The following is a 15,103-nucleotide window of genomic DNA, read 5'->3' on the forward strand; positions in this document are numbered from 1 at the left end:
GACCAAACAAGCGGTCGGCGCTCCCTCCGAAAAGCTAGCTTGCCAACCCTTCTCCGGACGTCAGTTCTCCCGACAACGTACCTGGCAACAATCCTGTTACCACCACGCGTTATCTCAATACACTTGCCATTCGTCGAGATAGACTTACCATCATCATCATCATCGATTGATAGACCGCCTAATATTCAGACATGCTGCTGCCCAAATGTATGCACCGCATGCAGGGCCTAGAACAAATTGTACGCAACGACAATGCAAACCCCTCACGAAGTAGCGTTCTAGCAGCAGCCAGCCATCAATCTGCTGGGTTCGCAACCGTCGCCCGCCCAGCGTTCGAAACAATCGGCGGCAATCTCCACTCGATTCCAAGACATCACGGCACAACCATCGGTTTCTGTCGCTCGCATCTCTCTTTCCATCTTTGTCCATTGTCGAAAGGCCCCCCTGGTCGTGCCGTCGCTGGGAATCTTTTATTCCAGGGTAAATGACGGTGTGGGTCCTCTCTCGTAATAGGATACTCGCTTCGTGAAACCGCAGAAACGACCGACAGGATGCTCGGTAGGTCATACCGTGAGCCTCTTTTCATTTTTGGAAGATCCGCATGACGTGTGTTTGTCTCACGGAGAATTTCCCTCGCCGCGGCGAATACGAGCGACTCGGGACGTCTGACAACAATTATGACGCCCTGGACGTGGTTGTCCAATCGGTGGCGCTTGTGGCTTTCGACGTATCGTCTGCGAAACTCGACCTGTCATCGTCAATCATGAGGTCCTTCATCGTCTTCAATCAAGCAACGGCCTCGAACATGACGAATCCCGGCAATTCGAACATCTAGACTGATCGAGCGTTTCTCGGAGCGAAGTTCCCGAGTATTGGTGGGAGTTAGCTGTTGTACAGAGTTCCTCACTCGCTGGGACCACTCTTCAATATTCCGGTGAGCGTTGCATAGTTCCCCATGACGGTTGAGGCGCGTGCGCAGCGGTTGTAAGGGCCCTTAGGTGATGGCTATAAAGTCTTGGTATCTCGTAAGAAGCCATAGTACTGTGTCTTGCCAATGAGGTCAGGCCCAAGGGATACGCAAGTCGAGTGTTGCTGAGGTGCCAAGGTGCTGACGGGGTGCAGTGGTTGACTCGTAATGTGCAGAGTGTGCTGGTTGGGTCGCCTACATATGTTTTCCAACCACGCCCTTTCCGCTCTCGCATAACATCATCATGCAGCAAAAGTCATTCAAGACAAAGGGCAAAGCTGCATGCTCGGGAGCATGGCGATCCATGTCTGACTACCCATTCAACCACAGAGGTGACGCTTTCCCGTGCATCTGGCATGCCGCTCGTTCTATTTCCCGCATACTCCTCGAGGGGTTATTCAGCTGGACCATGGATCAAACCGCTTCGATTGATCACCCGCTTCACGATTTGCACTGCCGGCCAACGCTTCAAGTCCCTTTCGGCCATGGGGTTTATTCTTATGCGGTGTCAGAAACATGCATTAAGGCTATGTCGCATGGCTCGGCAGTTTCGTAGACATGACGCCATGTTCTGGCAGTACCGAGGAGTCTGAAGGTTTCCTCTGAAGATACAAAACAGGCGGCATCTTCATGCAATTAACTCAAATCAAACACATCAGCACCTCACCGACTACCACTACAACCACGTCAGCAACAAGAGCAACAGTATACAATACACCACAGAACCATCTAAGTATATTACTCTACCAATCGCAGCCTTCAACCATCCAACAAATCCGAAGCACACCACCGCAAACATGAAGTTCACTCAGGTCACCTCCAGCATCCTCTTGTTCGTCAGCATGATCGACGCCGCACCGGCACGGCAACCGAGCAAGCGCGAGGCAACATTAGCACGTCTCCAAAACACCATGCAATGGGAATCCGCAATGCCCATTTCGATCCCCGGAAACCCAGGCCGCAAGATGCCCAACCGACCACCGACCACCCTGGGCAGCGAATCAAACAGCAGTTTTGCAGGAACCTCCGCTGCGCAAGTCAAGCAATACTTTGCCAACTGGGCAGTGAGTATCGCCATCATGTTCAACATCTATAGCTGTATACTGACAACCTTCCCAGGGAGCTCTATGGGTAGACAGCGGCATCACTGAAGTCAAGGGCACGACCAATGTCCCGCAAGTATCGATGCCGGTTGGTGGTAGCCCCGCCGTCACCTACGGAGGTGCAGTCTGGGTCGGTATCGACGGCGACACCTGTGGCAGTGGTAAGCACTCTCTCCCCTCATCGAAACCACCTCCTCGTACAAAGACTAATCCACTCCTTTCTCAGCGATCCTCCAGACCGGCATCGTGTGGACCATCGTCAACGGCCAAACCCGCTACAGCGCCTGGTACGAATGGTTCCCGGCCCCGCTCACCGCGTTCGAGAACTTCGAAGTCCGCCCCGGCGACAGCATCAACATGCGCGTCGTCGCCACCAGCAGCACCAGCGGCACTGCGTACGTGACCAACCTCACGACCGGCCAGAGCGTGAGCAAGGACTTCTTCGACCAGGCGGTGCCGCTCTGCCAGCAGAACGCCGAGTGGATCGTCGAGGACTTCAGCACCAACGGCAGCCTGATCCCGTTCGCCGGCTTCTCGGACGTCCACATCACCGACGCGAACTGGTTGGCCAACGGCACGACCTTCGGCCTCCAGGGCGCCATCGAGGTCAACATCCAGCAGAACAACCGCATCATGACGAACTGCATCGTCAGCGGGAGTGACAAGGTGGATTGCTCGTACACGGGCAACAACTAGGTTCGGATGTGTTTTTGGGGAAGGGATTTTGGAAAGGGTTTCTTTCACGAGCGGGTGTGGTTTCCTTTCTTTTGTTCACGCAGCTCTGGTTGTTGCTTTTCTCTGTTTGTTTTTTGGGCATTGATCTGGCGTTTTGCATGGGAGGTTACTTTTTCGCCCTTTACGATCTCACGACACAACGACGACAATGACAACGACGATTTCTTTCTCACGATTTTGATGAGCTGGGCGGGTGTGTTTTTGGTCATTCATTTTACAAGGGGCGGCGATTTCGCTTTGGGAGAAAGACAGACAGGGACCTTTTGTTTCTTTTGTTCTCTTCGCATTCTGGATGATGGGGTTCGTTTGCGCTAGTCTTCTGGGAGGGCATATCACTGGGAGCTTTCGCATTGCATAACTTTTTCAAACAGACCAGATAGATATTATACAAAATGATCATTGCGAACGTTGTCTTTTCATAAATTCTTCTGCAGCTCCGTCTGGGCAGGTTTGTGACCGTTTTGTGCTTTCATGCATAAATTATGCAGCACCTCCCATGGATGAGACACGGCTGGGAGAGAAAAACAGCGCTGCACCCGCCAGCCACCACTGCGATCATGCCGGAGACTGTATGTATCCCCGAGACTTTGATGACTCTTTCCTGCCTCGAGCCGGACGAGGATCATGGTGCACGTGGATATCTCGGTTCTCTCATCAAATGCCATTGACCAGCGGCGCGCCAGCGCCAGCACCAGCCTGCGTCGTCGTTCCCGTGGATTCTGCTATCACCCAATCCTTCACCGCGCCCTTCCAGTCGCTGATCCTCCCATCACTGATCTTCACCACCACCACCCTCACCGACTCGTCCTCGATGTAGCGTTCCCTGCCACCGTCGCCCGAGCCTCCCGTCACCGCCCTCGTCTGCGCCGGCGAAGAGCCATAGATCTCTGTGAACCCCGTGCCAGTATGCACTCCTGCTCTCCCTCCTGCTCCTTCACCGCCAGAAGCATCGCTGTCAAATGTGTTGTTCTGCAGATGTTGCTCCTTGCACCATTTCTCTTCCTCGGAACCTGCGTCCAGCACGCGGGCTTGCCCGTTCATCGTCGTGCTGATGCTGCTCACGGCCGTGCTGTTCATCTGCATGAGCATGGCGGCGAGGCTACTCCGCGGTCCGCCGGTGGGACTCCGTTCGCGATCGGCAGATGTGGTGGCTGGTGGGCGGGAGGAGACCCAGTCGTGCACGAGCAGGCTGACGTTGGGATTTGACACGAGGTTGCTGGTTTTCTTGGAGGACGGGTTGGTGGTCATGATGATGGTGGGTCCGGAGGGGAGCACGCTGCTCTGCGGGAAAGGGTGGGTCGGAAGGTAGGTGTAGTTCATGAGGCTGACGTGCGGGACGTTTTGGGTACATGTTGCAAGGTGGAGCTGATCCAACGACTGTCAGGTGTGTATCCATTGATCATGATGATGGTGATGAGGCTGATACATACGAAGCGAGCATTCTCTAGACATGTCACGACTTCTCTCGGTAATTGATGGGAGACGATAGGATCGGTAGCTTCTGCACTCCGCTGCCATGTCAGAGGGACCGCCATGATGTGTTGATAATGATCGGTCACTGCTGCTGCTGCTGTCTTAGGTGTTGTGAGATGAATCGATGTCGGAGTTGCAGCCGAGCCTAGTATAGAAGTGATCGCTCTCCTCAGAAGACAGACTATTGTGGTGTTGCGAGGTGCCGATCGAGTCTCGTGCTCATCATTGAAGAAGACGAGACGGATGGAGTTCCGTATGGGAGATGGAGAAACGGCATTGCCCGCTCGGGAATCATCAAGCAGTGACGTATTACTCGGAGGGGGAGACAAACAACAGCCCACTTGTACATATAACATAGACATATATGCAAATGAATATACATATCCATATACACATATATATGCACATATCTATGCACATACATACATACATATGCATACATACAAACAAACATATATACATATATGTGCGCATTCATACGTATATGTACACCTACCCATACACATAGACATATGTACAGACATACATACACACACACTCTCTCTCCCCCCCGCTTCCCTCGTTCCACTTCCGAGGCCCATTCTTACCTCAATTCAACTGAGTATTCTACATCCAGCGTCTGAATCCACCGCGAAAATCCTCCCGATCAGGACGACGATATGCCCAGTAAACAGTATATACTGCGCACTAGACACGGAGCTAATTTGCCTCGTTAACCATCTGTTTTAGAGTTTGGGCTATGATGATCCATCCTGAGCGTCGCGGCCGCAGGTGGCTGAGCTGTTCCTTTCGGGCAGGTCTGGCGAACTCCGACGGCATCATGATCACAGCGCATCCCAGCTTCGAAACATGATTGCCGAGTCTGGTACATATACAACACATTCACCAGACTGACCACTTCGCCTCGTTGTCCTTGCTTCGGAAGCAAAATATCTTCGACAGAACCTGTGTGTATACTCGCAATAAACCACAGCCATAGAGCATACAATGTACGGCGAAAACGATCGTGACTCCGGCAATGGCGGAGGCACCGCTGCCCACTTTGCATCCAATCCGACCAGCCCGGTGATGCCTTCTACCGGCGATGATGCAGTGAACGGCGCAACCAACACCTCGACTGCGCCGCCCAAAGCGGTCGAAGATGTCAAGTACTCTGATATCGGCATCACTACCCTCCTCGCCCGGCTGAAGCAATCGATCGCATCGGCGCGTGACTTCGCTCAATTTCTGAAGAAGCGCGCCGCATTGGAAGAGGAGCAGGCATCGGGATGCAAGCGTTTGGTGCGCATCCAACTCGACAGCATCCGCAAAGCCGATGTCCGTGGTGGGAGCTATGCTGCGCAGCTGGCAGAGGTCTTGCACGTACACGAGCGCATGGCCGACAATGGCATTCAGTTTGCCCTCTCCCTGCACCAGATGCATGAGGACCTGGATGTCCTCTCGAACAATATGGAGCGCGGACGTAAGAACTGGAAACACGAGGGGTTGGATGCAGAGAAGCGGGCTTCGGATGCCGAGGCGGCTATGCTGAAGGCCAAAGCCAAGTACGACAGTCTCGCAGAGGACCATGATCGCGCGCGTACCGGCGATGTCAAGGGCAGTCGCAGGTTAGGTCTGAAAGGTCCGAAAAGCGCGGAGCAGTATGAACAGGATCTCCTTCGCAAAACACAGGCTGCAGATGCCGATTATGAGGAGAAGGTCGGCCTGGCCAAGTCACAAAGAGAGCAGCTTCTCAGCGTGGGTCGACCTCAGGCGGTAAAGGCTCTGCAGGAGTTGATCCACGAATGCGACAGTGGGTTGACTTTGCAGCTGCAGAAGTTCGGTAAGTGTGTCTGTAATACAAAAGAAGATAGGATTACTGACGGAAATCAAAGCAACATTCAACGAGAAACTGCTTCTCGGCAATGGTCTAGCGGTCAGCCCATTGGCCGAAAACGATGGAGCTCTCCCACAGAGAAGTCTCCGTGATTTGATCAGTGACATCGACAACGAACGCGACTACCACAACTACGTGAGCAGCTTTTCCGGCAAGGTCCAGGCTCCGAGCGAGATCAAATACGAGCAACATCCGACCTTGGTACCCAAACCACCGCCACCGCCCTCACAGCAACCTCACGTCTCGTCGGGAAACCCCATGAGCCAGCCAGCTTTAGCTTTCAGCCTTCTTGGAAATCAAAACAACTCGCCGAGCGACCGCTTTGCTCCCCAGACTGGCCAACAACCTCTACCGCCTCCGCCGAAGGAGAATCTGCCATACCAGCAGCAGCCTGACCCTCAATCATTAGCATACCGACAGGCTGCGCAACCCTCGTATGCCTCTCAACCACCGCCACCAGTGAGCAACTACGGCTCCCCACCATACCCTACCCACGGAAACGAATTTGCCCAGCACACCGGCGGCGCGTTACCAACCCTCCCTACAGCGCCAATGGTCTCCACAGGCGCAATGGGCCCTCCTCGCGGCGGCCCTATGAGCCCACCGCAATCCACCCCCGCCCGTCCCGTCTTTGGTCTCTCCCTCGAGGAACTTTTCGCACGCGACAACTCCGCCGTCCCCACCATCGTCGTCCAATGTATGCAAGCCGTCGACCTCTTCGGATTGGACGTCGAAGGGATCTACCGCGTCAGCGGCAACGCCACTCACGTGAACGCGCTCCGCAACGCCTTCGACACCCTCCCCCCCGGCGCACCCCAACTCGACTTCCGCAACCCGGCGAATTTCTTCCACGACGTCAACGCCGTGACGACGCTGCTGAAGCAATTCCTCCGCGAGCTTTCCGACCCGCTCTTCACCCGCGCCGGATATACCCATTTCATCGAATCGGCGAAAATCGATGATGCGGATAAACGCCGCGATGCCCTCCACCAGGGTATCAACGATCTCCCCGATCCGAATTACGCTACCATGAGGGCTTTGGTCCTGCATTTGTATCGCGTCATGCAGAACGAGAGTCGCACGAGGATGGGGAGTGCGAATCTGGCCGTGTGCTTCGCGTAAGTCTCCTCTTCTTTCTTTCATTTCGTAAAATCCTTCCCTTCCCCATCTCGTATGAACTAACTCGTTTCTGATTCGGAAAATCTTGGACTGACGATTCTTTCTTTCTCTTTCTCAGGCCAAGCCTCATGGGTCAACATACCGGCGCGCAAATCGCCGATGCGGGGTTGCAGGCCAAGGTCGTGGATACCATCCTCATCAACGCCACGGCCATTTTCGACGAAGATTAGTTTTGGATTTTTCTTCACTGGCTCGGTGTGCTCCTCCTCCCATGATGAGCACAGAAGCGAAAATGACAAGGAGGGCCAGGTTTTCTTTTTTCCATCTTTTTTCCGAAGAATCTCCTAGAAGGGTGAAATGTTTTGTACAAGGATTTTCGTATTTTCTTATTCTCCTTCTTGCGATCTCTGTCTGGCGATGCCGTTGGATAAATCAGATCTCAAATCAGTTCTTTTCAACTCTGTTCTACCTCTCGCCCGCACGATATTTCGAACAATACAAATCTCGTGAAGCCTCCCGTCGTCGTTGTCGTGGCTTTTGCACGTTCTCTGAACACCCCTCCCTTCCCCTTCTCAGAAGCACGGCGACAAAAATACACGGATACGGTTTTGCTTTTCTTTGTATCTTTCTCACGTGGAGGAGGAGGAGGAGGAGGGGGGGGGAAGAACAAATGAATTTTTATATATTTAATATCTAAGATTGAATCATTGTTTCCATCATCCGAATTCCAAAGAACTGTATGTGACTGCCTCGACGGAGTCCGTAAACAAATCATACCCGGATCATCCTCTCCACCAAGGAAAGGGATCCTTCGGACTTTCTGGCTTCCCAACTGCCGCAACCACATCCGAGTGTATGCTGTGCAGGTGCCATTCCCGATCAGGAGAGGCATTACCAAAGATGCCGTTTCTCTGCCTTCGGCCCCGGCTCGCATCGGGCGAAAATTCGACGAGCAACCCCGAAAGCTCTATCTTGATGATAGGCAGCGGTCGAGGTTCGGCCGCGAGCGGGGATCTTGCAGAACCAATCGTCGTTGCCGAAATCGTGTCCGAGCGCAGGTCGAATCGCAGATAAAGGGTTGAACATGTGATAGGCGTGCCTGAATTCCGATAAGTCGCCTCGCACCTCTTTCCTTTTGCCTTCCCGTCCCTGGGTATCCCTCTGGCTATGCGCGATCGACAGCGCAGATGTGTTGGCCTGCTACGATTTGGAAGGACCGACTTCCGCCCTATGGTACCAGCTGGTCCAGGTGGGCAAGGTAGGTAGAGACGAACGAGATGAATACTCGGGAGAGCTGTCCAGCGGTGGACATACACCTGACTCGAGTGAGGGATCGATTGCCGATAACAGATTCCAGTGTATAGCATCAGCAGCAAGATCCGTGGGACGGATTTCCCGACGAAGGACGATCGTGAGCAGTGGGGACGAGACCGGTCAATTCGTCGGAGGTGGGTAGGAGGTCTTCGCGAGTTTCGGCGCCGGCCCGTCGGAAGGGCAATGGTATAACCACTGTCCCTGCTCCGAGCAGCCCAGTCGCAGCGGGGATGTTTCCGCCATTGATGCCTGAAACGACGGCAGCGAGCGGCAGCACTCGAGATCTGCGTTCGTCAAGGAGGTCGTTTCCGCAGAAGGAATGCTGTTGTGGGCTCCTTCTCAAGTCTATTCTCCGCTTGGGAGGGAAGCGTCATTACTGACGAGGAGGCTACGGTTAGAGGTGGTCATATGGTCCTTGCAGGATCGACAATAGTGGTTGGAGAAGGACATAGGATCGTGATGAGGTTGGGGGCGATGACCGGAGAGATCGGGACAGGATCGGGAGCCATGGTAGAAGATCTTCGTGGTGTCAGGACTCCACCCCTTGGGCCTGTTGCGGCTCCAAGAGACATAGCCGATGGCCATGACGCGAGTTGATTCCCGCGAAAGTCTAGAACGAGTAAGCCGGTGTAAGACTCAAAGAATGTATGTTCTGTGCCTGTTGCACAATCCATGAAGCCGGCACTGCTAAGTTAGGTCTGCCTTGAAGAACTGTATGTAAGGGGCCGCGGAGTTCGCTCGCTCTTCACTCTTTCATCCACGACGCTCCACAAAGAGCTCAGCTGGTGAGCGCCTGTCCGGAAGATTCTATGACGAGGAGGCGTTCGGGAGATTCTACAATCCCCTGGAGTAAAGTCTCCATGCCGAGCAATGGGTTGACTGTTACGGGCTCTCAGAGAAAGGCGAAGGAGTTCTACCAGGAAGGGTGACCGACAGAGATGGAATTCGACGCCATCTGAGTGATCGATCTTGCCGTTCTTTTCTCCATGATGGGAAGTAAGCGCAGGAGTGGCGCGGTCAGAAGCAATCCGGGCCTGACCTCGTACTCTGCGAGCCTTAGATTGCTTCAGATTCACGACACGTGACGGAAGAAACGTTAGAGGGCGGTAGCTTCATCTATTGCTTGCATGCCTTGTTTTGGGAGAGGAAGGCTCCAGCCCTGCAGAGGAAGTTGAACTGGAAGCACTCGGTGACATAGCTCACTGGTGTCGTCTTCTGAGTTCCTCCAGAAATTCTGATCCAGCGGTCGAAGGCGAGGGTTCCCGACAACTATTTCCGGCTCGTTCCATTCGGGTCTACGAGTCGGGGAATTGCTAGATTTTGAAGCGAGGTCTTCTCTCTTAAAGGATAATGATGCTGCTTGATGTCTTTAATCCTCGAACTCATTGCTGCTTTCGGCTGCCCCTCGTCAGAGGAATTCATTTTCTTCTGCCGTGAGGTCGGCATCAATCATTTCGGCCTCGCACGTAATCCAATTAATCTCCAGCTTGAGGTTATGCATTTCCGCGTGCTGCGATTCGGGCTGGGCAATTGATTCGGACAAATGGCGAGCTGTTGAGGTCACTTCGTTCAGGTCTTCCACATTGCGCCCGCATTGTTCGAGTCGGGGTGCTGTGTACTGGTGGAGCAGTGTTCTGTCTCCGCGATGTGATCGAAGTTGAAGTGCTGGAGCGCGTAGAGAAAGGCGTTGAACTTCACTATCAGCAATATTCGGCGAGGGATATGTAGACGGTAAATGATCGAGAGGAAAGTCAGAGGTATCTTTTAGAGATGGATACGAAATGTCAGAACTTGCAGAGATCCGCCGATGGAATCCGTGGAGTCTTGAGGCCCCGTTGCTCTCTGATTATGTTAGCCTTCGCTCGATGTCTCGAATCGCCTCGTCGAGATTCCCGTTGTACTTGAGATCGAGGTTGTTCCGACCGTGGTTCTTGACTTTTTCATGGTAAGAGCCAGACCTCGTTCCCTAAAGGCAGTGCCGATTTAGGTAGCCGGTGTTCCGGTACCACTGCATCATCCGCCTTGCGACGATCTTGTACCTGTCTACCTGCAGATTGAAGCAACACCATGTACGGAGATCGCGCCTGCATTGGTGCAGAAGGCGATGGCATCTAAGATTTGGAGGGGCCTGCTGTACAAGGTTCTGCCTGCATCTGTGTTATGGGAGCCATACGCAAGATTCTCGGCCACAGGGGACGGAGCTTTTCCAAATGACCGCGGCTTCATCGCTCTTGGGTCGTGGGATGTATGCTCGTTCATCTTGAAACCCAGAAAGTTCCCGATGAGCTGCGTAGAGATACCTTACATAGCAAGACTTCCCAAGGGGTGCGCCTACCGCCATCGAAGGCGCGCAGGATAATTTCGCTATCGCGCTTGGGCATGTTTGATGCCCTAGGATCTTGCATGAGCTGATCTAAGAGAGTGATGGACTGTGCCAGCTCGCAAGGTCCGCGTACCCTGTAACTGGTGTTCGCACGTCTGAGTAATCAGCTCATATCACTGAGGTATTGTTGTCCCGTTCGGGTTGCTGGCGTTGTACTTTTTCATCCCGCGGACAGCGGAGATAACTCCAGCTGCGCGGCGGCGATTACCGGGATGACATATGGTGGTTGTGGCTTAAGAGATCTTGGTGCATGAAGGTTGAGCTGTACGGGCGCATCGCCGTTGGGGGTTTGGCACAATCCATAGATATTATGGAAGGGTCAAGGTGGACGTCTCTTGTCAAACTGGTGGACTGGCTTGTGGATGGTCGCCGATGAGCGCTGTGAGGCAGGAGGTGATCCGGAACTTGAGTCGTTGAGGAACTTTAGATGACAAAGGCTGGTGTTACTTGTCCCATAGCATAGTTTGGACCAGCGCATCATGGTGACTTGCGGACATTTCGGCGCCATGACCCACTGAAGCTTGCTATTCGCCATACATTGGAATTTGTGGGACCTGTGGTATCGGTTAGCATTGAAAGGATTCTTGCACTAAGCGAGAGCCGGGATGCTCGAGGAGAAGGACAGCACTGACGCTCTTGGAAAAGTTGACCAGATGCTCCATAATTTGACGCATCACAGAATGCAATGACACCTGATACGAAGGCATGATGTTGTAGCTCAAGAGAAGGCGACAGCTCAATCGTCCACTACACGCAACGTACCAGACGCATCGTGTAGAGGAGTCGATTGAGTTCTAAGCCACATGAACGAGAAGGGACATCGGTGTTGCAGTATCAGAAGAGATGTAGGAGTAAGAAGAGAAGATGAAGAATGCAGTTGAGGGTTTTCTCCGACCTTTATAAAGGAGAGTTCTGTGTTACACAGCGTTGGAGCGAACATGGACTAGGAGTAATGAATTCAGGCGTCGACGACCTACCTGCATGTACACGACGCATGTTATGACAAGTACCAGTACGTACTGTGATCCCCCTGGTGGGCGCTTCACAACAGGAAGCCAGCCGTCGGGAAAGGTCGGGGTCTTTTCGCCGCACTGGACAGAGGCGCCTTTCGAGGAGCGATACGAGTCGGGATGTGACGACGTCGCCGAGACTAGGTTTGTGACGGGATGACTCGCAGCCTTTCTATCTGATATCGGTTGACCACCAATAGGCGTGCTTTGTGGATCTTATTGTGCAGCACCCTTAGGAGGTAAACATCGCCAGTGGTGCCGAGTAGTTGTTGGTCATTTTGGTGCTCGACTGTGCGGTGTTCATTATCACTTCTAGGCGATAAAATCGATATCGAAAGAATAGGCGCCGCCGAGTTGAAGAGAGGGTATCGAGTCATAGACATCTGTGAGATTGGTACTGAGAAAATCTGCTCCCAATTCGCGAAAACCACCGGGCTTCCAGCCGTATACTCCTCTCAAAATGTTTTCCATGAAACGAAGACTTATCCACAGGTCTTAAACTTTTGCGTTTCCTTCACGAACCTTCACGCGGCACATATACGAAGGTTTCACGAACCAATAATTCTTCGTGGTCCATGCTCGATCATCCAGGCCTTCAAAGTCAAATTGGCGAAGGAGCTGCGGAAGGACCTTGTTGATCTCCAACAAGCTGATGTGTTTGCCGATGCATGTACGAGATCCGGCTCCGAACTGGAAACACAAGCATCAGTCAGTGTCCATTATGCGCAGCCGTCCCTTAATGGCATGGCACGAGAAGGAGGAAACTCTTACCGCGTAATTGTGTTGTTCCATACGGGCAACTTCCTCGCGTGGTCCCATCCAGCGCTCCGGACGGAAGATGTCTGCGTCGGATCCGAAGATTTCGGGGTTGCGGTGGATTGCCCAGGCATTCACCCCGACGACGGACTGTATAGGAAATTGATCAGTGAGAGTCGCGAGAACAAAGGATTCAGCGGTGTTGTGCATAAATGAACACTTACTCCTTCGGGAAAGTAGTGGCCAGCCAGCTCTTTACCTCCTGCTGGGACGACTCTTGAAAGTAATTTTCCCACCGCGGGATGAATCCGCAGTGTCTCTTTGATGACCGCTTGCAGGTAGGGTAGTTTACTCGCTTCCGCAAAAGTTGCTACCTGAGACAGTTCGCCGCGGCGCGTAGCCTCATCTAATTCATGTTGGAGCTTCCGCATACTGTCTGGATTGCGGATGAGATGGTACAACGCCGCTGCGAGAGTTATCCCGGTCGTATCCGAGCCTGCAATGACGTTCCCGGTTGGAACCCGACCAGCGAGGCCGTCATCCAGCTTGCCCGCATCGTTGAGTTTCTGACATTTAGCGAGGAAGTCTTCTCGATCACTGGGAGCATTGCCATTTCTTCGCTCTGCCAGTGCTCTGTTACCAAAGCCTTGAAGAACGATAAGGGGGCTCTCCTTGACGAGGAGGAACAGGGCTCGATAAAACAAGTTGCTAAGCTCCGGAAGCAGGCCAAGGTAGGCCGGAATGAAGGCGGTGAGATGGATGGCCTTCAAGATGCCGTCCACGTCCGAGCTTGTTTCCATCATGCCGAAGGCTTTGCCAAAGGTGATCTCACCAATAACATCAAATGCATAATATTGAGTCCATTGCATCAGGTTGAATGGCTGGTTCCTGTGTGCGAAGCCCTGCATCTTTTCACATAGGGCCTCGTTGCTGGAGTCGACGTAAGGCTCATACGAGAGGAGAGATGTAAGTGAATACATCGATGCGATCTTGCGTCGGTCTTCCTGGTGATGATTCTCGTTCCGTGTCGAAAAGATGTCCTTACGACTAGCCAATGGCGTACCGAAAGGGTCGTAGAACGCAGATTTAGTGAATTTCGAGCTGATGGCGTATATATCCTTCGCAGCCTGTGGATCGGTTAGGCTGTACCGGTTGGGAGCCAGCCGAACGACGTTTCCTGAATGGAGCGCCGGGTCAGGAGAAAGGCAAAGAGATGTGAGACGGATATATCATATCCGCCATATATGAAGCTTACCATGACGGCGATGTAGGTCGATAGTGACAGCTTCGATGTTGCCTCGATGAAGGGCTCTGAGCTCCCACAGTCGAGTAAAGCGCGCGAGCACAGGGCCCGGAATTGAGCGTAAGGGGCTCAGGAATGGCATCAGAAGATATCGCAAGCAGACTGCCGCGCCCAACAGGGCGAGAACGATCCCATACTTGCCCGTCGGCTCAAACATGATAGCAGCGTTTTTCTCTGGGCGACAACAAGGTCGAGGAGCGTGATGAATGAACAAATGGGCAGGATTGAAACACAAGAAGCATGAATATGTCTAGACTTGACAGAGATGCATCTTTGAAAGGGATGTTTCGAGAGTACCATAGTTTGTGCCATGAAGACGTTTCCTTGAATATGCACTCACTGTCGGCGATCCGACACATCATCTGCGTGCATCGTTGATGACGTGTTGCCGGTAATTGGGAATATCGAAATCCCGGACTGAAGCTCTCACGACAATGGCAGTCCTAAATTATCATGTCTGTGAGAACACGCCTAGACACGAGGTATGTATATCAATACGTCCGACGGAGATTTCCGGTAATAAAAGCTATTCGAAATCCCCGGACGAAAGCTGATACGATGATAGTAGTCTTACCTAGTATATTACAATGTCTATAAGAACACGCCTAGACGCGAGACAGGTATATTAATACATCCGATGTAGATCCCCGGTAACAAGAGCAATCCGAAATTCCCGGACTACAGCTCGCACGACAATAGCAGTCTGGAATCATCATGTCTGTGACAACATGCCCAGAGACGAGTTTGGTGTGTTAATGCGTCCGAAAGAGATTCCTGGGGGTTGATGTTCGGTCCGGAAGTCTTCAGCTGGGGACTGTCGCGGCTTGGAACGACGTTTGTGAATCCGAGCGGAAGGACTAGCAGCCGGCTTCCGGGTGGGTTCTCTACAAGCTCACCCGACCAGCGCTAGATTCTATTCGCCGGGCCATCCGTACGGCCGGTCTGTGAGTGATGAGCATGGAATCGAACGAACTAGTCGCCGCTGCTTCACGACACGCGTGTTCGAGGCGTCGGTGAAGGCTGGTGCTCGGGACACCCATTGAGAGTGTAAATCATTTATAGGT

The 15,103-nt window shown here is 52.9% G+C and overlaps 7 protein-coding genes across 7 annotated transcripts; 3 read left to right on the forward strand and 4 right to left on the reverse strand.

Annotated features, from left to right (window-relative positions):
* Positions 1 to 89: 89 nt before the first annotated feature.
* Positions 90 to 889, reverse strand: K489DRAFT_75777 (uncharacterized protein). The gene has a single exon (XM_033608899.1). It carries the CDS (start codon positions 565 to 567, stop codon positions 160 to 162), a length of 408 nt encoding a protein of 135 aa, XP_033456198.1. The 5' UTR covers positions 568 to 889; the 3' UTR covers positions 90 to 159.
* Positions 890 to 1,932: 1,043 nt separating this feature from the next.
* K489DRAFT_390855 (uncharacterized protein) lies at positions 1,933 to 2,766 on the forward strand (the record flags this gene model as incomplete). Its single annotated transcript, XM_033606638.1, has 3 exons — positions 1,933 to 2,031; positions 2,087 to 2,231; positions 2,297 to 2,766. 3 exons carry the CDS (start codon positions 1,933 to 1,935, stop codon positions 2,764 to 2,766), a joined length of 714 nt encoding a protein of 237 aa, XP_033456199.1.
* Positions 2,767 to 3,074: 308 nt separating this feature from the next.
* Positions 3,075 to 4,168, reverse strand: K489DRAFT_384066 (uncharacterized protein). Its single transcript, XM_033605767.1, has one exon. It carries the CDS (start codon positions 4,123 to 4,125, stop codon positions 3,460 to 3,462), a length of 666 nt encoding a protein of 221 aa, XP_033456200.1. The 5' UTR covers positions 4,126 to 4,168; the 3' UTR covers positions 3,075 to 3,459.
* Positions 4,169 to 5,149: 981 nt separating this feature from the next.
* On the forward strand, positions 5,150 to 7,975 carry K489DRAFT_384067 (RhoGAP-domain-containing protein). Its single transcript, XM_033605768.1, has 3 exons — positions 5,150 to 6,100; positions 6,153 to 7,272; positions 7,392 to 7,975. The coding sequence occupies exons 1-3, from the start codon at positions 5,266 to 5,268 to the stop codon at positions 7,501 to 7,503; spliced, it is 2,067 nt and encodes a 688-aa protein (XP_033456201.1). The 5' UTR covers positions 5,150 to 5,265; the 3' UTR covers positions 7,504 to 7,975.
* Positions 7,388 to 8,012, forward strand: K489DRAFT_75821 (uncharacterized protein). The gene has a single exon (XM_033608901.1). It carries the CDS (start codon positions 7,545 to 7,547, stop codon positions 7,968 to 7,970), a length of 426 nt encoding a protein of 141 aa, XP_033456202.1. The 5' UTR covers positions 7,388 to 7,544; the 3' UTR covers positions 7,971 to 8,012.
* K489DRAFT_75797 (uncharacterized protein) lies at positions 7,921 to 8,816 on the reverse strand. The gene has a single exon (XM_033608900.1). It carries the CDS (start codon positions 8,638 to 8,640, stop codon positions 8,056 to 8,058), a length of 585 nt encoding a protein of 194 aa, XP_033456203.1. The 5' UTR covers positions 8,641 to 8,816; the 3' UTR covers positions 7,921 to 8,055.
* Positions 8,817 to 12,475: 3,659 nt separating this feature from the next.
* Positions 12,476 to 14,121, reverse strand: K489DRAFT_326283 (putative P450 monooxygenase; the record flags this gene model as incomplete). Its single annotated transcript, XM_033601894.1, has 4 exons — positions 12,476 to 12,670; positions 12,752 to 12,886; positions 12,961 to 13,913; positions 13,992 to 14,121. The coding sequence occupies 4 exons, from the start codon at positions 14,119 to 14,121 to the stop codon at positions 12,476 to 12,478; spliced, it is 1,413 nt and encodes a 470-aa protein (XP_033456204.1).
* Between the last annotated feature and the right edge of the window lie 982 nt (positions 14,122 to 15,103).

The sequence above is a fragment of the Dissoconium aciculare genome (assembly GCF_010015565.1).
Source record: "Dissoconium aciculare CBS 342.82 unplaced genomic scaffold K489scaffold_14, whole genome shotgun sequence".
Taxonomy (NCBI): Eukaryota; Fungi; Ascomycota; class Dothideomycetes; order Mycosphaerellales; family Dissoconiaceae; genus Dissoconium; species Dissoconium aciculare.